At 37.0% G+C, this 26762-nt stretch overlaps 1 protein-coding gene across 2 annotated transcripts in view; it reads right to left on the reverse strand.

Moving 5' to 3' along the window:
- The window catches only part of PPA2 (inorganic pyrophosphatase 2), a 103070-nt gene that overhangs the window by 43566 nt on the left and 32742 nt on the right, over positions 1–26762 (reverse strand). For both annotated transcript variants that reach the window (XM_003257459.3, XM_012499474.2), the window contains exons 6-7: positions 24254–24340; positions 10533–10659 (exon numbers count right to left, since the gene is read on the reverse strand). In XM_003257459.3, the coding sequence (XP_003257507.1) occupies positions 10533–10659; positions 24254–24340 (214 nt within the window). The remainder of the gene's footprint in view (positions 1–10532; positions 10660–24253; positions 24341–26762) is intronic.

Genomic DNA, 26762 nt, shown 5'->3' on the forward strand with positions numbered 1-26762 from the left:
TTCCAAAACAGGAGGAAGAAAATGACTTTTTCTGTTCAGCAGTGTTAGAAAAATTGTATACATAGACAAAATAAATTCCACATAAATTCAAGACTCGATTGTAAAGATAATAAAATACAAAAGAGTGAAAAGAAAATAAAAACATCTTTCTGACCGAGGTAAGAAATCTTTAAACAAGAATCAAAACACTAAAGTGATGTATAAAAAAGACTGATAAAATGGAATACATCAAAATTTAAAACCTCTGTAAGCCAAAAGTCAATACAGCATCTCTGCAAATAGAAAGAGAATATTTGCAACCTAAATAATAAAGGACTAATATCCAAAAACTCTAGTATAACAAAAGAATGTCAACCCCAATAGAAAAAGGGCAAACAATTTACATACTCAATTCACAGAAGGGAAGATACAAATAAGCCAATAGAAATACAAGAAAGATGCTCCAACCCAGTAGTATGCAGAAAAATAAAGAATTAAAACAAGATAATCATCTTTTATGTATCAGATTGGCAAAAAAAAATAAACTATTATTTAGGAAGCATTTACTCTCATACACTGATGATACAATCACTGCAAAAGGCAATTTGATAATATCTAGTAAAATTTTGAAATACTTTAAACCTATGGCTCAGTAATAGTGCCACAGGATTCTTCAGCTGTCGCTTTTCTAGCTGGAAACCTCTGTGGCCAGTGGCGCCTTTTCCCGAGTTTTGCTCGGCCGGCTAGACTCCTTCCACCCACTCGGCCTGGCAGGCTGCGCTCTGCTCGTGCTAAGCCTGGATCCCACTCATGTCAAGGGCAAGCCAGGCACGGAGTGGCAAGGGGCAGGCAACTCCGGGCACCGGCACAGGCACCGGCTGCCTGCGAGGCTGCAGCTGGACCAGGCAAACCCCGCAAGTGGCTTCCACTGGAGGTTCCGGGAAACACGGTGGCACTTAGAAGCTTGGAGGCACCAAGAAGTGCAGAGCCCCAAAGAGGGTGTCAGCCCTGGCTCAGGGAGCCATTAGGTCTGGGATCCCTGAAGGGGCCCAGCTCTTCTCTTCTCCTTGTTGCCTGCAACGTGGTGAGCAGGATCAGGAGGTGGCATGTTTCAGCCTTGTTTGCCTTAGGGTTCTCTCAGTTTCGCCATTTGGGAGTTCCCGAGTGCTTCTCCCATACAGAGGAAGAATGAGGTACCTGGGCAAATAGAGGGTGAGCAAGGCAAGGTGCTTTACTGACAGTACAGCTCTCAGAAGATCAGAAGTGGGTAGCTCCTATCCACAGGTAGGCCATCCCATTGAGCCTGAGGCCCACTGAGACTGCAGCCCTCAGCAGAGAGGAGACCCAGAGTGGGTCGCTCCTATCGCAGGCAGGTTGTCCCGTCTTCCCGAGTCTGGTTAAATCCAAGGTTTTTATGGGCTCAGGAGGGAGGAAGTGTGTGCTGATTGGCCCATGGGCAGCCACGGTTAGGCCCAGAAAACGCACCACAGGTTCTCACTCCAGGCCACAGATTTCACCCAGAACAGACAGCCTGGTCCCCAGGCTTCAGGCCATCCCTGGCTTTAAGGTGGGGCTTCACTGTGGACCCACCTCTTTCTGCCCAGGAGCCTGTCTGCCTCCCGCTATCTATACATCATCCACTGTACCCAGGCTGTTTGTGCCAAGGGGCACCTACAGGCCTGCACCAAGCCACCCTCAGCACCCCTTTGGCCTCCCTCCCATGCTCGTCAGTGCCAAAAGTCCAGAGGGGGCCGAGGTGGCAGGGGGCTGGTGTGTCAGTGCCACTATGAGTGAAGGCACACCTGGCTGGGTTGCAACAGCATCCAGGCTCGGCCTCGACTTCACTCCAAAATCAGACTGGGCAGAGGCAAGGCAGCAGGAGCAGGTACTTCCGAGCCTGCAGAGGTGGGTGGGGGCTTCTTAGGCCCCCGAGAGTGCAAGGATGCCCAGGTCCACAGCTGTGGCTGGGTGGCTGCAGCTGTGTCCCGGAGGGTGGTGATCCCACCCTGCCACCTCGGAAGCGGGGGGGGTTCCCACCTGTTCCTGGCTCCCGTAGCTCGGTGGAGTGTGCAGCCCTGGCTGTGCCTCCCCGGCTGCAGCCAGAGTCTTTGCAGCGGCTGCTCCAGACAGGCCGCCACTGCCAACAATAGTATGTCATTTAAACTTCACAACTTGTAAATTAGGTATTATTTATCTCTTTATTGCAGATTAGGAAACTGGGACTCTAAAAGGTTAAGTAACTTGCTCAAGATCTCAAAGGGAATCAATATATTAGCTTTAAAAGTGGAGTGACAGGTGTGTGTGAGGCAAATATCAAATTTAATTAGGTAATTACATCTTAAGACCTTCTAACTGAATAAATATCAAAATTGTTGCCAATTATTCTATATCCAGGACTAGAATGTCCAACCAGCAGAAAAGAATTGATTAACGGAATGGTTCTCAATTTGAAGGAAATCTATCAGAATCACCCAGGGAGCTTTATCAAACTATATAAATTCACATCTCTAGCCTTTCTATCCCGCTTTCACAAATTGAGAGCTACTTATACTTCCACAAATATTAGGAGTAAACAACATTAAAATGCTGCTTTACCTGGATTGTCTCCACCAAACCATAACACAAAGTGAAGAAAGCATACAATCGGCTGAGAATTTTTTATTTTTAGGTAAAAACCAGTGACATAAAAGTAATACCCTATCTCTTTGCCCTTATTATATAAAAGGGGAAAAAAGACACCAGGATCTGGCCTTATGCTAAAATTTTGTCCAACGGGGAGGAAAAAAGAAAAATGAAAAAGGAGTTTCCATTTTACTAAAGGAAGTGATGTTGATTCATTTGCACAACACTCTCATCCCAGTACTACAAATGTTGCTCCCACAGAACTAAACATGTGCACAACTAGTACCCTCTAAAGAAACTCTGTGGGAAGCAAGAACATGTGTTTTTAATGACTTATAAACATTCACAAGAAACAAGTTTCATACAATAACATTCATTGTAGTTTCTGTATCACAAATAGAGGTCCCTGCAAAGAGAACTGATTTTCTTAATAATTTATGCTTACTCAGAATCTCTAAAAGATTCTCATGTTTTCCAAACTGTTCTGCATATCTACGTTTAACATTCATGGGCTAATGAAGAGTATCTTTCATTGTTCTTGCCCTTTCCTTCTCCATTCTCCTTTTCATAAACTGTACTCTTACCAAGACAAAATCTGTACTAAAAATGTGTATTAACATCATGAAAAAATAATGGAATTAACACATGTCAAAGTGAGTATTACCAAACAAGGTAATTCTACATAGAGACTATATGCACCGTAGCAGAAAAACCTCTCGGAAAAGACTTAGATTTTTCTCAAAATATAAACATTCATTACCAGTTTACAAGTAATTTCACATGACCAGTAAAATGAAAACCATACAGCTGCCTTGTATATGGAAGGAATTCAAATATTTCTAATCTAATTTTGATTTGAAGCATATAACAAAGTGGCTAAATGCACAGGTCTTGGGTCAGACTGACCTCCATTGAACTTCCAGCTTCATCACTTAACAGTTACCCTAAAGCACTTAAAAATGTGCCAATGTCCCCAAGAAATCGTCTAATCCTTTAATTTAAACTGGGTTTCCCGTAGCACTAACTCTGAAGATAATTTAGATCTTTCTACTAACAGAAGACAACAAGCTAAAAATAATAGATTAAAAATATTTCTTATAACAAAAATTTAGAGATGGGAAAAACCCTAGGGATCTTTTACTGATCAGAAGATCCACTCTACAATTTTAAGAAATAAAGAAACAAAGGCTTTGAGAGGTTATGACTTTTCCAAGGTCAGATAATTAATAAACAAAAAGGATTTTAGAATTTAGGCCTCACCCATACTTAACCATATCATGGGAATGACTGAAACCTAAAAAAAAAAAAAAAACTGTAAGAGGTCAAGGTTCAAAAAAGAGACAGCAGGTTCTCGGTAATTTAATTCCAACTTAATTCTAATTTTTTAACTCGATTTGTCCTTGTTCCTCAACTGCCTCCTCCTACAACCCATCCCTACATATCTACACCTATTAATGAAATAAGAGGAATAAGATCAAAAGAGCTATCTTTTCACTGGAATCTCTATCATTGTCCCACTGATGCCTAAATTACTTAAGAGCAAATGGTCAGCACTCTTAGAAAGCAACAAAGTCCAAGGCCACAAATACAGCTGACTAACCCGGTACTTTTCAGAAGAGCGATGTGATGCAGCAATGAAGAACATGGGGTCTGGAGCCAGACTGGAGTGGAATGACTGGCCATATGATTTAAGCTAGTTACTAACTATGCCCCATGCCCCTTCCACCCGGTGCCTCAGCTTCTCTATCCTTAAAAAAAGAGAATAACGTATCTTCATTGAAGCTGTGTGAAGATTAAACATATCTCAAAAGAAGCACTTAGCATTGTTTCTTCTTAGGCATATTGCAATTGTTCGACAAATGTTAGAGCTCTTAGGTTGATGATGCTGATATGCAAGCCCCTTCCAGTACATCCTGCTGTCTTCTAACACACAGAAATTGAACTCTATTCTTTCTGGTTACAAAACATGAATATTTTCCCTTAAGATCACTATGCTATTCTTTTTATTCCCCTAAATGACAGTATTAAGTTGTGTTTTAGGAAGAAAGGAAATCAAACACTACATTAATTTGCTTATTTTTAAATAATAATTACAGAAGCACTAGAAGTGTTTACTTAGCAAATGAACATTTAAGCCAAATAGATTGTGTCTCAACATATTTATTTTTGCCTTAAAGAGAGTAAGTAGTTTTTATTTTTAAATTTCTCTAAATATAAGCTGAAACTCTACATATATAAAAGACATACCTTAATAATTTTAGGACAAGTGTGATGCCGGCCTATGAAAATGTCAGAACTGTCTCATTTTAAATAATCGCTCATATAATTTATTCATCCACAATGTATCTATATCAATATAACTATTCTGATTTCAATTGTTTTAAATCTTTCATTTTTTAAAACTATAAAATCGCTGCACAGGTAAACAGTTATTGCAGCACAACAGACAATAGTTTTCATTTATTTAAAGACCAAACAAAAGAAATCTTCATTGCTCTGCAAATTGAAATAGCATCTAGGCCTAAATTGGCTCCTCGTGACATTAGTTCTCCTGACATAAGGTCCTTAGGCATCAGTGGCAGTTCTGAAGAGGCACAAACATCTGTTTGGTGAGTATCTGAAGCTGTACATTATAGAAGGTGGTTAATTTAACCATGAGAAAAATTACACATGCCCTAGCATTTCAATCTTCTTAAAAAGCTCTAAACTTGGTTATTTCATAACCAAAGCTATTATTCGCACTGGCCAAGGTTATTTTCTAGTAACAAGTTAGGTGTCCTGGGAGTCTTATTAACTCTTTCAGGCCATTAGGGTACCAATAAGAGTATTAGGGCCTGAAACCTAATTACAGGGCATAAAATGGTCTTAGTGCTCTTTTTTTTTTTTATGTATACTTTAAGTTTTAGGGTACCTGTGCACAATGTGCAGGTTTGTTACATATGTATCCATGTGCCATGCTGGTGTGCTGCACCCATTAACTCGTCATTTAACATTAGGTATATCTCCTAATGCTATCTCTCCCCCCACCCCCCACCCCACACAGGCCCTGGTGTGTGATGTTCCCTTTCCTGTGTCCATGTGTTCTCATTGTTCAACTCCCATCTATGAGTGAGAACATGTGGTGTTTGGCTTTTTGTTAATCAGCCTGCTGAAGTGACCAATTTTGTATCAGGGAATACAAGGAGTTTCATTTCAAATGTTATTTGGGCATTTTTTAGACTTTTACAGTGGCTACTCCATTTTTAGAAGGTAAAACTAGAAGACTTAAAACAGTAATGTTAAAATTACAGAACTATAACAAGAAAAACGTTTTTTACTAATTGAAAAATGTTCTCTGATGCAATGGCTAGTTTAAGTTCAGTTATCATAGGTAAAAACGATAAGTATTAAAACAGGGATATATAGTCTACCAAAGTCTGTACATATGTTAATTAGCATCAAAAAAGTTATTTCATTTTATTTATATCACAAAAAGATAAAGTTATTGTATTTGTTCACAAATTAAAACAACCCCAAAATGTCTTTGAAGAATCACAACTTAAATGTGTCTATATGAATAGAGTAAAAAGAAACTACACATACATAAGGACATACTATGAACTAAAACAAGCTTCATTTTCAAAAAAGAAAAACTTTGACAAACCATGCCAAATAACAGCTTCTTTTTCTTTCTTGTTTTTTTGTTTTTGTTTTGTTTTGTTTTGTTTTTTGAGATGGAGTTTTGCTCTTGTTGCCTAGGCTGGAGTGCAATGGCGTGTTCTTGGTTCACCACAACCTCCGCCTCCTGGGTTCAAGCGATTCTCTTGCCTCAGCCTCCCATATAGCTGGGATTACAGGCATGTGCCATCACACCCAGCTAATTTTGTATTTTTAGAAGAGATGGGGTTTCTCTACATGGGTCAGGCTGGTCTTGAACTTCTGACCTCAGGTGATCCGCCTGCCTTGGCCTCTTTTTCTAAAGACAGTAGAAACTAATAGGATGGATATAATTTTTATTATTTATTTATTTATAGAAACAAAGTTACACTATGTTGCTCAGGCTGGTCTCACACCCCCGCACTCAAGTGACCCTCCTGTCTCAGCTTCCCAAAGTGCTGGGATTACTGGTGTGAGCCACCACGCCGGCCAAGGATTTACTTTTTAAATGCCTAATAACAATAAAAACGTATAGGAAATTTAAAAAATCTCTAAATACTCCTGTATTACACACATACCCAGAAAACCACACAATTAAAAAGAAAATTCCTGATAGCTGCCCTCCCCTAAGTGTTTTTAAATGTTTCTCGTTTATCTGACTGACAAATATGCCAAGAAGTATAGATGACAAATGTTTAAACGGTCATAAAATATAAAATCACTTATTCCTTTGTAATAGAAATTTCAATTTATACACAGTAATTTATATTTAAAGTTACTGCATTAGATACTTTTGGAAAATGGACACCAGCCAACAAGGAAAAAGGAAAACTAAAGAGGGAGTGGTAGAATTTAAGTAAGTAGAACTAACCAAGCATTGAAAAGAAACCCGCAGGTGATAGCTATGCAGGAGGTTCAGAGAACAGCCTGTCCAAAGATGATCGCTTAATAAATGATAAATTAAATGAATATTTACATAATAATACTGTAAATGCTACTTAGTTTTTAATTTTCAGATTCAACCATGAAGCAAAATAGGAAAAACAATTATACTTAACATAATTTAAACATTATAAATTTTGACACTGTAGAATTGATAGTGTAGCTGAGAGAAGTTACGTTGTAAGGGACAGAAAAGGATAAAAATATAGAAACCGAATGCTCTAAGTTCCACACTGGGTAGGTAAGTGTTATTGTTCAAAGTCAATGAGGCAATAAATCCAGCTCCAAATATACAACTTAGAGTTATTAGGATAATAGTAGAAATATGGTAACACAGCTGATAAATGTTTAAGAATTTAAGTTCCTTGTCTTCCAAAGAAATAATTTGAGTCAACAGGGAAAATGCATAAATTAAGAAATATAAGCACATCATTTACAGAATAGAAGCAACCATTCAAAAGAACAAAAAATATCTGCGATAAGATATGAGAAGATGAGGTGGGAGGCAGGAAGAAAAACTTTACTTTTCATTTTATATACTTTTTTTTATACTTCTGAGTTTTTATTTCCATGTATAAAATTAATTTTATAATTTTAAAAATGCCATCTAAAATCCTGTGTTTGTGATTTTAGATGGTAAATATGAAAGACATAAATACCAAAACATTTTAAAAGTTGCTTGATTTAGGATGAAATACTGTTGACTAAAAATAATTTTTCAAAAATAAAAAACATTTATACTACAATCTCTTCTTCCTTTCAATTTGTGCCTACATCAATTTTTTTCCTGGGTCTCTCTGTAAAGTAAGAGAAGAGAAAGAAGAAAATTCAACAAAGGTATGCAGAATATATTAACGATAATGTGAAGGTAAAAGGAATGAGAAAAAAATATGTATTCTTACAACTACCAAACTTGCTGGGCATGGTGGCTCAAACCTGTAATCCCAGAACTTTGGGAGGCTGAGGCAGGTAGATCCCTTTAAGCCAGGAGTCCAAGACCAGCCTGGTCAACATGGTGAAACCCCATCTCTTCTAAAATACAAAAAATTAGCCAGGTGTGGTGGTGCACACCTGTACTCCCAGCTAGTCAGGAGGCTGAGGCACAAGAATCACTCGAACCTAGGAGGCGGTGGTTGCAGTGAGCCGAGATCGTGCCACTGCACTCCATCATGGAAGGCAGAGAGAGACTCTGTCTCAAAAAGAAACTACCAAACTTATTTTATAAAATCTAGATATAGGAGAAGAGTACTTTAAGTACTAACTAATGTGAACAATATACAAATATCCTTAAAATAAACAATTTTCATTTTCCCCATATACTTTACTCATTCTTGTAGGATTTCAAAAACATATTATGAATAAGAATTGTTATATTTTTCATGATGAAAATAACACGTGTTCACTTTTAATACAATGATAAATGTACTGGTTTTCTAAAACAATAACATCTTGTTTTAACTATTCAAGTTCAATAATTTCTTCTCAACCCAAATCAGCAACTGGCTTTAGTGTTTCTGCATATCTCTTCATAAAAGCAAATATGAAAGGAATTTAGAAAGATGTCCAAAGTGCAAAGTCATCTCCATTCTGAGTACACAATAGAAATAAAATGAATAGAGTTAAAACTTTTTATTCGAACACTTAGGAAACTCAAGGAGTCATGCTAGGCTTATGTGATCTAGTTTCAATACCTCTAGTTACAAATATATAAATTACTAGAATCAAGGATGAATTGCTTGGTATAATACTATAGATGGGCTACATATTGCTCAATACAGTACTGAGCAATTCACACTTTAGAAGCAGACAGAAATGAGTTCAGAGTGTATACTATTTACATGTTTGCAAACCTGGGCAAGTCACTTACATTCTCTGAGCATCTTCTGAGTTAAGAACAATAGTATCTACTATAACAGGCACCAGTGCCTGTTATATGCTGGACAGTTTAAAATGTTAAATCACATCTCCAACAGTGCTGAACTACTACTCTCTAAATAAGATTTTCATTTTCATTCAGGTGCTCAGCTTTTTCAGTTTAAAGGGGCATCCCTTAGTACAGTTTCATGACTTTAGTGTGGCAGATCACAAATGAATTAGGTGAATGAATTGTTTCCACTGCCTGTGGCACTATTACCTTATCAATTCTCATTTGAGGAGCAGTTAAGGTGCTAAAAAATGTTTTTAACTAAATAAAAGTTATTTACTATTCTGATATATATGTGTATGAAAAGTATAAAAGTAGAAAAAATCAGGGTAAAATAATGAGATAAGGAATATATATGGTTTATAGACTTGAGGCTCATATTTTAATTGTAGTTTTCACATTTTACTTTTGATCCTGAGGTTACATGCACTTCACCCTGTCAGACCTCTCCCTTTCTCAATTATATACAAGAATGACAAAAAAGAAATCTCTTCCTGTTTCAAGTGCAAGAAAAGGCACATAAACTAAGATTAATACATTGTTAATGAGGTTCAGTCATCTTAGAAATGGTAATATCTTCCAGTTTAGAATTGAGGTTTACAAGGAAAGAGGATCCTGAGCAAGAATAAAACAGGAAAGAAAAATGGAGGAAAAATTGGTCGAACAATAATAATAGTTGTCATATATTCAACACTGGTATGTGAAAGCCAGATGCTTTAAATAAATCATTTCTTATATTGCCAACAACTTTACAAGTAGGTATAATCATCTCCCTTTAGAGATGAGCAACTGAAATTCTGGAATGATCTACCCAAAGTCACTCAGCCAGGAAGTAGCACAGCCAGAACTTAAACTGAAGTCTGTCTGACTCCAAACAAAATTAAATCATGCCAAGCTATTTCCAGAACTTAAAATTTCTAGGACATCAAAATTTCATTAGAGGGCAGTTACTTTTCCCTTCATTTGTACAAGAAGAGACAAAAACTAGGTGCAGAAATAGCTTTTGTCATCGATGAACACTCCTTCCTTAGTTTCTTCTTGTTAGTCATATGAACAAAAGAGATTTCAGGGTAAAAATGCCAGCATCATATGCTTTTATTCCTAGTCAAACGGTGCTTTCAAAACAATTCCCAACAGCAGTTGGGCCATCAAAACCATGGAAGTAAGGAAAGAAGAAAGGAGGGAAGGAAGGAGTGAAAGGGAGAGGAAGAGAGTGAAAGAGAGGTGACAGGAGAGGGAGGAAAAAGGGAATAGAGGGAAGCCAGTAGAATGTACTTTCTTCATTTAAAATATAATTTGTCTATCTACATCTTTTCCTCTCTCTTTTTTAAAAAGTACATTTAACTCCCCTATGTGAACTTCTTTTAAGTTCTAAGAATTCCAATGACACACTAATTTGCTTTCACTTTCTGGAAAGTAACAGTCTTACCATGAAACTTTGAGGCTTCAGGATCATTCGCATTGATAGCAATTAATTTCCAATCTGTTTCACCTTCATCAATAAGAGCCAAAATTCCAAGGATCTTCACATGAATAACTTCTCCACAAGAAAGAATCTTTAAAGAGAAAAGAAATTCACTATTTGCAAGGCTTTCGAGAGTTTACTCACATATCACAAAATCCATATAAAAGATTAAAAGAACTACAGACTGAAATGTAATAAAGCCTCAATAATTAAAAATAATATGAAAATAGCCAGTCTGCCTTGTAATGTCCCTTTAGAGTTCACTTTCTCAAAATTTCCACTTTCACCAACAATTGAATTATTTTCCAGATAAACAAACAACTTGCCCTCCCATTGCAAACAACTAAAAAACTGGACAAAATATATGAAATCACTCGTTTCGGACATTAAACAACAGGCAGTACAGGACTGTGATCCCAGAGAGAAGTAAACAAATGAGAAGAGACATGTGATTGCCCTGGCTTTCTGCTCAATACACATTCCAAACCACGGCAGAGAGAAAGGAACCCAGTAAGAGGACAGGGATCTCACTGAGGTTAAAAAAAAATGGAGGATGAGGCAGCTGGAATTTCTAGGGCATGGTACTAGAAATAACTACAGCAATATACATAGGGGTTCCTTTGAGACACGGATTAAACACTAACCTGTGCATGCATGGGATGAGACTCTATAAGTCAAGGCAAAGAATAACGGCCAGAGACCTATAAAATGAGTTCCAACCACCCAGGAAAACCTCATTTACCACAAGGGGCATTCATTAGTGAGCCTATAATAGGCATGCCTTAATGGTAGGACTAAACTGGCTCTCAAATAAAGGTTACCCTAGACCTGTCCTAACAAAGTTTTAAAAGTGCCTGGATACAACCAAACTGACTCACAAGTAACTACCTGTAAAAACAAATATTCTTTAAAGGAAGACAACAACATCCAGGCACTCAACATAACACAACATCCAAGATCCTGTCAATATGCAAGAAAATGTAAGCCCTAAATGGGGAAAAAAAATTAAAAATCATTCAACAGAAACATTTCCAGAAATGTTAGATGACGGAATTAACAGATAGGAACCTCAAAACAACTACTGTAAATATGCTCAAAGATTTAAAGAAAAACATGACAATATGGAAGAGAGAAATAGAAAACATAAAAAGAACCAAATAGAACTTTAAGAGCTAAGACATATATGATCTGAAAAGAAAAATTCTCTCAATGAGCTTAACAACAAAATAGACATTGCCAGAGAGAAAATTAGTGAACCTGAAGACACTGTAACAGAAACTTTCCAAAGTGAAGCACAGAAACAAAAAGGGTAAGAAAAAATTAACAATCCCAGTGTCCTCTGGGACAACATCCAGCATTCTATCTCATGTATAAATGGAATTCCAGAATGGGAAAGAAGAGGCAGAAAAATATTTGAATAAATAACGTCCAAAAAATTTCAAAATTTGATGAAAAGTATAAAACCCACAGATTGAGAAAGCACATGTGCACACACACACACACACACCCATCAGAATAAACAGACAAACAAAATCCAAAGTGAAGCACATCATAAAGTGCTGAAAACCAGTGATAGTGACAGAGAGTAAATCTTAAAAGCAGATAGAGGGGAAAAAAAGATTACATAAGGGTACGATGATAAGAATGACAGCTGATTTCTCTTTAGAAGCAATGTAAGCCAAAAGACAAAGAAATGAAATCTTTAAAATTCTTAAAAACACTACCAACCTAGAATGCCGGGAGTCAGAAAGACTTTGCAAAGGGGAAAGGGGGAACTTTCTGGGATGATGGAAATGCTTCACATTTTAATTGAAGGACGAGGTTATGTGTGTGTAGACGTATGTCAAAACTCACTATATACTTAAAATGAGTACACTCTATTGTAATATATGTTTTATATGTATACATAATGACTTAAAGTTTAAGTTAAAAAAATAGGAGGTTGTCCCCAAGATGGCCAAATAGGAACAGCTCCCGTCTACAGTTCCCAGCGAGATCGACGCAGAAGACAGGTGATTTCTGTATTTCCAACTGAGGTACCTGGTTCATCTCATTGGGACTGGTTGGACAGTGGGTGCAGCCCTCGGAGGGCAAGCCAAAGAAGGGCAGGATGTTGCCTCATCCGGGAAGCACCAGAGGTCAGGGGAATTCCCTTTTCTAGCCAAGGGAAGCCATGAGTGACTGTACCTGGAGGAATGGTGCACACCTGCCCCAAATACGGTGCTTTTCCCACGGTCTTCACAACCAACAGACCAGAAGATCCCCTCCCGTGCCTGGCGTGGCAGGTCCCATGCCCACGGAGCCTTGCTCGCTGCTAGCGCAGCAGTCTGCGATCGACCTGGGACGTGGGAGCTTGGTAGGGAGAGAGCTGTCCGCCATTACTGAGACTTGAGTGGGCGGTTCTATGCTTACAGTGTAAACAAAGCTGCAGGGAAGCGTGAACTGGGCAGAGCCCACCACAGCTCGCAGGCCTACTCCCTCTGTAGATTGCACCTCTGGGGGCAGGGCATATCTAAACAAAAGGGAGCAGACAGCTTCTCCAGACTTAGACGTCCCTGCCTGACAGCTCTGAAGAGAGCAGTAGTTCTTCCAGCATGGCATTTGAGTCTGTCTCCGATAATAGACAGACTGCCTCCTCAAGTGGGTCCCTGAGTCCTGTGTAGCCTGACAGCAAGACACCTCCCAGTAGAGGCCAACAGACACCTCATATAGGTGGGTGCCCCTCTGGGACGAAGCTTCAGGCAGCAATATTTGCTGTTCTGCAGCCTCTGCTGGTGATACCCAGGCAAACAGGGTCTGGAGTGGACCTCCAGCAAACTCCAACAGACCTGCAGCTGAGGGGCCTGTCTGTTAGAAGGAAAACTGACAAACAGAAAGGAATAGCACCAACATCAACAAAAAGGACATCCATGCCAAAACCCCATCCATAGGTCACCAACATCAAAGACCAAAGGTAGATAAAGCCACAAAATGAGGAGAAACCAGAGCAGAAAGGCTGAAAATTCCAAAAACCACAATGCCTCTTCTCAAAGGATTGCAGCTCCTCGCCAGCAACAGAACAAAACTGCATGAAGAATGACTTTGATGAGTTGACAGAAGTAGGCTTCAGAAAGTCGATAGTAACAAACTTCTCCGAGCTAAAGGAGCATGTTCTAACCCTTCACAAGGAAGCTAAAAACTTTGAAAAAAAGTTAGACGAATGGCTAACTAGAATCAACAGTGTAGAGAAGAGCTTAAATGACCTGATGGAGCTGAAAATCACAGCACGAGAACTTCGTGAAGCATATACAAGCTTCAATAGCCAATTCAATCAAGCAGAAGACAATCAAATTAATGAAATAAAGCAAGAAGACAAGATTAGAGAAAAAAGAGTGAAAAGAAAGGAACAAAGCCTCCAAGAAATATGGGACTATGTGAAAAGACCAAAACTACATTTGATTGGTGTACCTAAAAGTGATGGGGAGAATGGAACCAAGTTAGAAATCACTCTTCAGGAAATTATCCAGAACTTCCCCAACCTAGCAAGGCAGGCCAACATTCAAATTCAGGAAATACAGAGAATACCACAAAGATACTCCTCGAGAAGAGCAACCTCAACACACATAATTGTCAGATTCACCAAGGTTGAAATGAAGGAAAAAATGTTCAGGGCAGCCAGAGAGAAAGGTCGGGTTACCCACAAAGGGAAGCGCATCAGACTAACAGTGGATCTCTCAGCAGAAACCCTACAAGCCAGAAGAGAGTGGGGGCCAATATTCAACATTCTTAAAGAAAAGAATTTTCAACCCAGAATTTCATATCCAGCCAAACTAAGTTTCCTAAGTGAAGGAGAAATAAAATCCTTTACAGACAAGCAAATGCTGAGAGATTTTGTCACCACCAGGCCTGCCTTACAAGAGCTCCGGAAGGAAGCACTAAACATGGAAGGGAACAACTGGTACCAGCCACTGCCAAAACAAGCCAAATTGTAAAGATGATCAACGCTATGAAGAAACTGCATCAATTAATGCGCAAAATAACCAGCTAGCATCCTAATGACAGGATCAAATTCATACATAACAATATTAATCTTAAATGTAAATGGGCTAAATGCCCCAATTAAAAGACACAGAGTGGCAAACTGGATAAAGAGTCAAGACCCATCAGTGTGCTGTATTCAGAAGACCCATCTCACGTGCAGAGACACACATACGCTTAAAATAAAGGGATGGAGGAAGATCTACCAAGCAAACGGAAAGCAAAAAAAAAGAAGCAGGGGTTTCAATCCTGGTCTCTGATAAAACAGACTTTAACCAGAACTCATGTTCTCCCTCATAAGTGGGAGCTGAACAATGAGAACACGTGGACAGAGGGAGGGAAACATCATACACCAAGGCCTGTTGGGGGTAGGGGGCTAGGGGAGGGATAGCATTAGGAGAAATACCTAATGTAGGTGACGGGTTGATGAGTGCAGCAAACCACCATGGCACATATATACCTATGTAACAAAACTGCATGTTCTGCACATGTAACCCAGAACTTAAAGTATAATAAAAAATACATAAATAAACTGAAAAAACTCAATTGAAATGGAAGAAACCATGAACAACAGGCAATTCACAGAAGAAATGAAAACAGCCTTTAGGGGTATAAAAAGATGTTCAAGCTCATTCATAATATAACTACCTTGTGGTTTAAATTAATATCCCTGCTTAGTGTTTGCAGAATTCTCACACAATAGGTAGTTGCCTGTCATCTTGACCTTCTCCTCTATATTTTGCTTTCTCTATTCTGGAGGGAATTTCTCTGGCTGCCAGCTCTAAATCTACCAAAGGGATCATTTTTTTTCTTCTATCTAGAAGAATCAGAAGTTGAAACAAAACCTTTAACTTCATTCTACTGCCAAAACAAGCCTCAAAATTATGGACATAAGACAGCATGGGCAAGTGTGGCTAGAAGTGCATTATTTTATTACCAAGAAAATTTACAGATAAATGAGAATCCAAGATGACCAAGATGCAGAATACAAGAAATGAGGAGATGAGAGTAACTAAGCTGGCGCATCTTACAGTGGCAATACTACTCCTGTCACTGGCAGCTATCATCAGTGAGTCTGAGATTTTCAGTATAACTTATTCCCTTATGCCTACCTGCAAAGTTTCATATAATGGTCAATATTCCAAAATTTAAAAGTTAAGAAAAAAGTCACTTTAAGGTCTAAGGATAATTTTTTAATTAACAAATCAAAATCTCATCACATTATGTAAGTAAAAGCAATCCATATATTTAAAAAATTAGGCACCAAGAAAGTGGACCTGTTTACAGTTTCAACCTATTGCAATTTGTGCTGAAACTGAAGTTATTTACATATCTTGACATTTAAGGTATCTACTAGGCCTAGACACTCACACTAAATAGAAAATAAACCTGTATGTACCATTACATAATATAAACTTGATTCCTGCTGCTTGAGGGGAAAAGATACCTGAGAATCCTTTTACATTGCTTCATAGTACCTTTTTAACAAACCACATTTATCGGTTACTGGTGAAAAGTAAAACATAATGGAGTAAAGCCTCAAGAAAATAATAAATGATATTGACAAAACAGGTTTCATAAAATGCTTCAAAAATATTTTAAGAGAAACCCAGAAATAGCGTGACTTAAGCAGATGTTCCATGTGCTTAAGAAAGTTATTCCAGTGAGTTTCCTTCAAGCTGCCAACGTCAAGTTTATATGCATGCATTCTTTCTATATATCCTTTTATTTTTAAAGGTTTAGTTGGCTATAGATTTTCACTGTAAAACTGGAATTTGAACACATGCTTCAGAACAAATTTCTCATAATTCAAAATGCAGTTTTACATTTAGAAAACAAGGTATGTAGAAAAATGTCACTTCTGTGTCCTGAAATTATTTATTTTGAGGGAAAAAATACTAGAATTTTAAGTCATAAAGTCAAATAAATCCTGTCAAAATATTTGGAAGTTGGTTCTAAAATCTTAACATAAATCTATATGGAATTGTAATTAGTTAACACAACTGACTAACGTGATTGTATAAACTAAACTGAAATCTGAATTCCAAGGGAATATACACAATTATATTAGACACTCACATGTCTAGCCTCTATTAAGTACTCGGCTCTATATTAGGCACTGTGTATTAAAAGAAAGAATGAATTGTTCTCAAGGATTTACAATCTTATTTGGGTGACTTAGACACCCCAGAGCAGAACAGCATATAAGACCAAACACACGTGAGTTTAAACATGTAATATCAACACTATGTGCATCATTTCTCATAGCTGTGCCTTCTTCATTTCCAATGCCACTGCCCTGATCTAGGCAACAGAGTGTCAAGGTAGGTTCTCTAATATGATAAAAGGACAAGATAGAGGCTAACAAATCAGAAGACTATAACACTATAAATAGGAGGTAATTTGGATCTAGATTAGGGACATGAAAGTGGATAGTCTAGATAAGAGTAGTGAAATATTTAAAAGGAAAAACAAATAGTGCACAAGGAGAAAAGAAAATGATTTACCAAACACACACTGTGTGATGGGCACTAGAGTATGTCTTCTATGGGCATCATTTAATTCTTCACTTACAAAAACTAGTGTACAGTGTAGATATTATCCCTGTCTTGGAAATAAAGATACTGGGACTCACGACAGTTAAATAATTTTTGCCTGAGATCACAGAACTAGTGAATGGAAGACCTGGGATTCATACCCCAAACTGAGCCAAAGCTTCTTCTCTTGCCAAACTACTAAGAAAGCAGATCAGTCCTTGCCTGAGGACAGAGGGTTGGGAGTATCAAAGGAAGAGATTAAAAAGAGGTATAAGAAAACATTTGGGGGTGATAAATATGTTCATTTTCTTATTTTGGATAATAATTTTGCATGTAATTATATCAAAAATCATCAATTTGTGTACACTTTAAATAGGTACAGTTTATTATATGTCAATTATAACACAATAAAGCTAGAAAAAAATCTACTTCACATTTATGGCTAAAACTATTTTTTAAATGCATTACTTTCTTGGATAAAATAATTATCCACATTTGTTTAAGATGAAATCAGACGTAAGCTTGTTTTAATTAAAAAAATCACAATACCATTTCACAACCACTAGGATGATTGTTAAAAAACAAAAAGGGAAAATAATGAGTATTGGTGAGGATCTGGAGAAACTGGAATCCTTGAATATTGTTCGTGGGAGTTAACATGCTGGGGAAAACAGTTTGGTGGTTCCTCAAAGAGTTAAATTCAGAATTACCATATGACCCAGTAATTCCACTCCTAGGTGAAAAAAATGGATAAGAGTATTCAAACAAAAACTCGTACATGAATGTTCATAGCGGCACTATTCATAATAGCCAAATGGTAGAAACAAGCCAAATGCCCATCAACTAATGAATGGATAAGTAAAAGGTAATATTATCCATCAGTGGAATATTATTCAGCCATAAAAAGGAATGAAGTACCGATACATGCTACAACACGGATGAATCTCAAAAGCACACTAAGTGAAAGGGGCCAGACACAAAAGGTTACATATTATGTGAGACCATTTACATGAAATATCCAGAATAGGTAAACCTATAGTATAGAGACAGTAAATTAGTGGTTGCCAGGGGCCAGTTAGAGAATGAAATGGGGAGTGACTGCTAATGGGGATGGGGTTTCCTTTTGAGGTCATAAAATGTTTGGGACTAGATACAGGTGATGGTTGTACAACACTGTGAATGTATTAACTGCCATTAATTTTAATGTATACTTTAAAATGGTTAATTTTATGTGAATTGTACCTCAATTTAAAAAATTAATCACAAATTATTTTTGATGATGGTGGAGGTTGTTAGATACATGTCAAAATGAACCATAATAAAACAGCTCCTATCCCTTAAGTCCTCTCTCCCAAAACTCTGTTATCATTAAGTGAATGGTTCACTTCTTTCCAATACCTACCTTCAAGTTTATTGTATAATGAACAAAATACTTACTTTTTTGTGTTTAACTACAAAATTGATCAGATAATTTCTTAAAAATGTCAATCAAAAAATACAAACATTTATCAAATTAAAGCAAAAGAACACAAACTTCTTGCAGAAAAACTTGTTGCAATGCAGCTGATTTAAATCAAGACTTGAATTTAACCAAACATATCTCAAATAAAGTAAATCTCAAAAATTAGAATTCTGTCATTTTAAATAACAAAAGTTGAAATCATATGGCTATAACCTGCAAATTGTAAAGAATATAAATAGGATGGATATAAATATGTGGATCAATTCTCACAAGTATTAGCAGTAGAGACAGAAGGGGATAGAGCAAGCTTGTCCAACCCGCGTGGCCTACGGGCAGCATGTGGCCCAGGATGGCTTTCAATGTGGCCCAAAAAAGATTCATAAACTTTTGTAAAATATTATGAGATTTTATTTATTTATTTTTTAGCTCATCAGTTATTGTTAGTGTTGGTGTATTTTATGTGTGGCCCAAGACAATTATTTTTCCAATGTGGCCCAGGGAAGCCAAAAGACTGGACATCCCTGGTGTAAAGACTGGGAACACTGGCTCCAGAACAGGATACCTGGGATTCAATCCCACTTCTGCCAACTTACTAGCAATGTAAGTTTGGGGAAATTACTTAACTTCCTTGGAATATGATTTTATGTAAAATTTGAAAATAAAAGTACCTGTTTCACAGGGTAGCAGTTTTAAGAATAAATGAGATAATTCATATAAAGCAACTCAAATAATGGTTTATAGACTAGTACTTTACTATAAGCATCAGTATTAAGGTTTGGGTTCCTAAAGGAAATCATTCATTTTTCCCCTTACCATTCCCAGTAAACAAAAAGACTAGGAGAAATTTTTTTTGAAAAGTATATGCCTCATGAAGTATATTCTAAAGGATCAAAGACAAGGAATCAGATTTTCTGAGGGACACTTTATATGTTATTTCCTACAGTGATCTAATTCTATAAAAGGGCATGTAACCATTGTTTACAGCATTCTTAAAAAAACACCAAACCTCTGATTTCTTAACCTGCTTTTCTATTTCTTAATAGAAAAAGAAGTTTCATCTTCCTTAGTCTGCAAATTACAAGTAAACAACTAAGCTGCTTCCACTCCAAAATTAGACTGCCATTTGAAAAATTACGGAAAGATGGCTCTGGAGATGGAAAACGGGAGATGTGCAGATTTACATGGGATCCTCTGAACTGATATTGGCACCAACTCACAGAAGCCGCTGTGTGGTTAGCTCAGCTGCTCTTTTTGCATGCCTCCAGGGGTTAATAGCTAAAGCTACATCTGTGAAGGAAATATAATGACAACACTGTCCACAGGAAGAGACATCATAAACAAAGAATTTCCCTCTACAGTTGAGGTCTCAATTGTCTGAAATACTGTCTGTTCCTTTCCCAGTCCCTGCCCTCCAGCATGCTTCTTACCAGCTGCAATCACAAAGTATTTCTGATACATGTCCTCAAGTTTGGACTCTGGTTGCTTAAATTCTAGATTCTCAAGTCCAAAAGGAACATAGGACAAGTGATTATAAAGATATGGATGATATTTGCAGCTCTGAACTCTGAATATACATCAAAACTAAAGTACTCCATAGAAAAATTTTACAACTGCATATGTAATTGCTAACTTATACAGGCTGTATCATATTTAGAGAAGGGTGTTTAGCTGTGGTAGTATGCTATTCTATTTATTTATTATTATTTTTTTGAGACTCAGTCTTACCATGTTGCCCAGGCTGGTCTTGAACTCTTGGGTTCAGGAGATCCTCTTAGCTCACCTCCCAAAGTGCTGGGATTACAGGCATGAGCCACTGCACCCAGACTGCTCCATTCTAACAGAGGCATTAACAGAGATGATCTAGTGAAAAGGAACCGGAGTGGAAAATAATCTAGAAACTCTGTCAGATAAGGAACAACTAGAATAAAAAGCCTTGAGAACAGAAGTCTTTAGGAGAGTATGGTACATTGGACCAAAAGATCTGTAAGATCCTTTATAAAACAAAAATGTTCAAATTTGAAGTTATCATATAATTGCCAGTTTAAAGTTGGCTATACTGGTTAACTCACACTAGATACACTAAATGAAAGTTTCTCAACCAAAGGCAATTTTGCCCTCTAGGGGATATTTGGCAATATCCTAAGGCATTTTGGGTTGTCACAACTGAGGAGGAGGTATTACTAGCATCTAGTAGGAAAAGGCAAGGGATGCTGCAGAAGACAGTCCTCTCTCATAAAGAATTATCCATCTGTAATATCAATAGTGTCAAAGTTGAGAAATCCTGTAGATGACTCTGGCAGCAGGGTATAAGAATTCCTGGAAATCACATATAGCTTTTAAAAAGCACATTCTAAATTGTTTTATCTATTTTTATTCACAAAATTTATTTTAAAACTTCAAAAAACATAAGAACAGATAAGACATGTATGGGTTATAAAGCAAGCAAGGAAGCATGCCCAGCAGATTACCAAGTTGCCTCAGAACGAGACACACCCTTTGACTTCACATGCAGCAGAAAGGCACAGTTTTATTTCAAACAAAGCAGTGTTTTGCTGTAACTTCCGTTAAAAACTGGAAGGGAAAACTCAATCAAACCAAAACTAGATGCTTAGGAATAAATGGTAGAATTCTTACAAAACCACCACACTTCAATTCAATCTAAATCAATTCAATAAATCTATGCTGAAAGTATAACATTTAGTTTTCTTAGACACCAAATGAACAATACAAAATCCCTCAAGGGACTTAGAACATTCAAGTTTTCTATAACTGTGGTTCTAAGTCTGTTACCAACTTCCAGGACGCTGCTTCTTTCCCTCTGCCCATTAACAATGTGGTGTTAAAAGTGACTTCCTACCACTATGTTTCTTACAGCTGATTCAACCACTCATCTCATAGCCAGGCATGAAAGAAAGGAGCATACCCCTAATCGAGAACTATTTTTTAGATGGTAATCATATATTTATTTCATATTTACTAAGTATTATTTCAGGTCTTATTAACTAAAGGAATAAACTGCTCTGGCTATAAGATGTAAGGATAATATGCGAATTCATGAAGTGTTCCATATTTTTCACCCAGATACAAGAAATTCAGAGAACACTTGAGAGATACTAGGCAAGATGAATATCACCAAGGCATAAGGTCATCGAGGTCTATGCTAAATATACATGCACACAACATCAGAGCACCCAGATTCATAAAACAACTACTACTAAACCTAAGAACCTGAGCAATACAATAGTGGGAGGCTTCAACACTCCACTGGTGTTCTTGTGTCCTTTAAAAGCACATTAAAAAGATAATTCATCATGATCAGGTACAGTTTATTCCAGAAATGCAAGGATGGTTGAACATATACAAATCAATAAATGGGATTTACCACATAAAGAAAATTAAGAATAAAAATCATATGATCATCTCAATAGATACAGAAAAAGCACGTGATAAAATCCAACATTCCTTCATGATAAAAACCTTCGACGAACTAGGCACTGAAGGAACATACCTCAAAATAGTAAGAGCCATCTATGACAAACCCATAACCAACATCATACTGAACGTGAAAAAGTTGAAAGCATTTCCCCTAAGAACCAGAATAAGACAAGGATGTCCAGTCTCACCACTCCCATTCAACATAGTACTGCAAGTCCTAGCCAGACCAATCACCCAAGAGAAGGAAATAAAAGGTATCTAAATTGGAAAAGAGGAAGTCAAATTATCTCTGTTCACTAATGACATGACAGTGTACCTAGGAAACCCTAAAGGCTCCTCCAAAAGACTCCTAGTCTTGATAAACAACTTCAATAAAGTTTAAGGATACAAAATCTATATATAAAAATTAATAGTATTTCTACATACCAATAATGTTCAAGCTGAGAAACAAATAAAAAAATCTCATTTGCAACAGCCACAAACACACACACACACACACACACACACACACACACACACACACCCCACAGGAATACATTTAATCAAGTGGGTAAAAGATTTCTGCAAGAACTACAAAACACTGATGAAAGGAATCACAGATGACACAATCAGCAGGAAAAACATACCATGCTCATGGATTGGAAGAATCAATATTGTTAAAATGCCAATATTGCTCAAAGCAATCTGGAGATTCAGTGTAATTCCTATCAAATTACCAATGTCATTTTTTCACAGCATTAGGAAGAACAATCCTAATGTTTATATGGAACCAAACAAAAGCCAGAATAGTCAAAGCAATCCTAAGCAAAAAGAACAAATCTGGAGGCATCACATTACTCAGCAACAAATTATACCACATAGCTATAGTACTGGTATAAAAATAAACATGGTACTGGTACAAAAATAAACACATAGATCAATGGAACAAAACAGAGAACAAACAAATGAAGTCATATACCTATAACCAACTGATCTTCAACAAATAACAAATAAATAATGGGCAAAGGAGACTCTATTCAATAAATGGTACTGGGAAAACTGGCTAGCCATAGGCTGAAGAATGAAACTGGACCCCTATCTCTCAGCACATACAAAAATTAACTCAAGATGGATTAAAGACCTAAATGTTAAGATCTGAAACTATAAAAATTCCCAAAGAAAATCTAGGAGAAACTCTCTGGATATCGCCTAGGCAAAGAATTTATGATGAAGACCCCAAAAGCAAATGCAATGAAAACAAAAATAGACAAATGGGACTTAATTAAACTAAACAGCTTCTACACAGCAAAATAAATAATCAACAAAATAAACAGCCTACAGAATGGGAGAAAAAAAATCTGCAAATTATGCCTCCAACAAAGGACTAAGACAACTCAAACAACTCAACAAGAAAAACATTAAAAAGTGGGCAAAGGCCATGAACCGACATTTCTCAAAAAAAGAAATACAAATGGCCAAGAAACACATGAAAAATGCTCTACATCACTAATCATCAGAGAAACACAAATTTAAACCACATCGAGAGTTTTTATGTGCTGGTTTCTGAGCTCTATACAATTAAAGGTAAGATGTTCTTCTAGGAGTGAGAAAAAAGGGAGAAGAGTTGAATGTCTGCAGAGAACAAGAAATAGTAACAATAAACATAGTAGAAAATAGAAGAAAGAACTGACCAAAGACATATAGAAGAATTGATGGGTAGCATCAATCTCTGCAATTGTGGATTTTGTTTTTATTCAGTAGGATGTGGCAACCTGGAAGCAGGCACATAAAAAATAAAAAAGTATCAGATGACTTTCAGGAGAATTGAAGTTTTTATCTAAATAATAGGCAAGGAAGGTAAAGACAGGACTTGGCAAATTTTTCCATAAAGGGTCAGATGGTAGATATAAAATAATAAAATAATAATAAAAGGCTTTGTAGACTATATAATCTCTGCTACAAGTCCTAAACTCTACCATCATAGTGTAAAAGCAGTCACAGACAGTATGTACATGAATGGGCATACCTGCATTATTTATAAAAACAGGTGTTAGGCTGGCTTTGACTTGTTACAGGGCTACAATTTACCAATCCCTGGTTTAAGACAAGAAAGTGAAGATAAAAGGAGGGACTGATAACAGAGAAATCAATAGGCTTGAACTCTGAAGAGCTGAAGAACTAGAGGCTAAAATGAAATTTTATGGCATGAATAAAACAAAACTCATGTTAGAATTAATACAGTCTATAAAACAAACCTTTGAGCCTATTTCGCAAACATCAATAGGATCATTATCTCCAAAGCAGTTCGTGCTCTTATCTTTTTCATGGGGATCTTCCCAAGTCTAAAATTTTTTTTAAAAAAAAAAGCAGAAATGTAAGTTAATACTATAATGTACTTTAATCTTTCCACATAATCACAAAGGTTTATAGATAACAATAATCCAAAGAAAACATTATCAGAAATTACATAGGCCCAAGGCCAACAGGCCAGTATGTCCCTAAGGATCATAATATTTAAAACAGATTTATAGTATTTCCTCCCTCTGTCTCTCAATGGTTGGTAAAACTGCATCTGCAAGTGGGTGGTATATCCAGACATACTCATCTTCCAAGTTCAGTCAGGGAATAAATTCACATTCACTTTTAGAGTTTCAGTGGATGTTCCCACTGTCTGTGCCCTTGTTTCTGTGTTTCCGCTGACTGCCTCAACTGTGGCTTCCATCATTCACTGCTTCCTTTGACATGGTAACAGCACACGGATCTAAATTACTAAAAGGAACCCAGTTTTCCCTTTAGAAATGAAAGGACACAACACTACTAAAGAAAATAAAAACCTATTTTGTCTTATTCATTCCATTAAAAAATCCTCTACCTGTCAAAACTCAAGGACCTTGATAAAAACATGAAAAGACATCAATTCTTTAGTTTACTGGCAAGATTATACCCTGTTGGTTACAAAATATACACATAGGAATTTTTATAAATGAAGACCGTAAAAGAAATTTGCTAGTAAGATTAAAGATCCCTTAGGCACTACCTCTCCCAAAAAGCCTCAGAATTGCCTGATTCTAAGTGGAACTGTAGAAGTTCCCTAAAATTATTTGCTTTGAATTCAAACTAAGAGGGATATAGAGACTGTCATCCCAAGAATCAGATTGTCATTATTATCTAAGATTTCAGGTTATCTAAGCTTATTTCCTTTAATTTTATATAGATAATCACAAATAAACTTATTTACAGCTAAGCATTAGAGAAATTCCAATATTTTCTTTCTATCTAGCACTAATTAGTTTATTCAGAAATAACCTGGCCTAATTTTATCTTTAAAAAAAATCAATAAATGAAGTCCAACATTTCACTGCCCCAAATACTAATACTACTAAGAAAATGTAAGAATAACCACAATTGTTAATTTTACATACTGGTCATAGGTGACAAACACTTTCTAGCCAATATATACACACACAACATATACATATATACATACATACTGCATGAATAATGTACCATAACGAATTCCATTTTATAGATAAGTAAATTGAAACAGAGTTTAACCTTGCACAAACTCATGGTTTCTATATGGTAAAGATTGTATTAGAACTCGTGCTACTAATCATTATTTTTTATGTGCAAATTATGATAACAATTGAATGGCATTTATTTTCAAATATAACTCCATCTACTTCATGGTTTTCTTCTTTCAAATACCTTCTCTTACTCTGAGAATCTCCTAAGTAACTTTCCTATAGAGGTTCTGTTCTTTCCCAGTCTTCCCGTTACTGCTTCTTTTTTTCTATTAACGGGCATTCATTCATATAGTAAAATATTTATTGAGTACCTACTTTGGGCCAGTAACAGAGATGTATAGGAAACAGTCAATACCGTGGAGAGTGTCATGTTAATAAATGGTATGGCATTTGTGACAAATGCAACAAAGGTAATCTTAACGTGCTGGGGAAACCAGGATGGGACACCCAGGTATAATCAGAATCAAACAACCTACTGCAGAATCAGAAAATATCTGAGAGGTTCCTCCTTGCTAATGCAGAAATCCCATCTCATAATTTTGCTTACCCCTACTCTCCCAAGAGAACAAATGTGACAAGCTAGAAGTCCCACTGGCCTAAAGGAAAACATCTAGATTCTACCACAAACTATCTGACTAAACCATCCAGATCTGTTTCTTAAGCTATTAAGAAAGGCTTAAAAAGAGGATGTATTTTTTTTTTTTTTTTCAGACAGTCTCCCTCTGTCTCCCAGGCTGGAGTGCAGTGGCATGATCTCGGCTCACTGCAAGCTCCGCCTCCTGGGTTCAAGCGATTCTCCTGCCTCAGCCTCCCAAGTGGCTGGAACTACAGGCGCCTGGCTAATGTTTTTGTATTATTAGTAGAGACGAGGTTTCACTGTGTCAGCCAGGATGGTCTCGGTTTCCTGACCTCGTGATCCACCTGCCTCGGCCTCCCACAGTGCTGGGATTACAGGCGTGAGCCACTGCGCCGGCCAATAAGAGGGTCTTTAGACACATCCTAGCCCGAAAATGCTGGGGATTGTTAGCGCTCATTTACAATCTGCATGAATGCTACCAGTGAACAGGAAGCCCACATACTTATGACCTACCTATGACAATTTTGATGAGCATTAATTTTTTTTAAGTCCTTCCTCACACAGAGACAAAGACTGTCTTGACATTAACTTGGTTGTGGTGAATACTTCTGTTGGTTGGTTGGTCCTCAGAACTCCGATTTCAACATTACCTAGCAATAT

Source organism: Nomascus leucogenys, chromosome 9 (assembly GCF_006542625.1).
Source record: "Nomascus leucogenys isolate Asia chromosome 9, Asia_NLE_v1, whole genome shotgun sequence".
NCBI lineage: Eukaryota > Metazoa > Chordata > Mammalia > Primates > Hylobatidae > Nomascus > Nomascus leucogenys.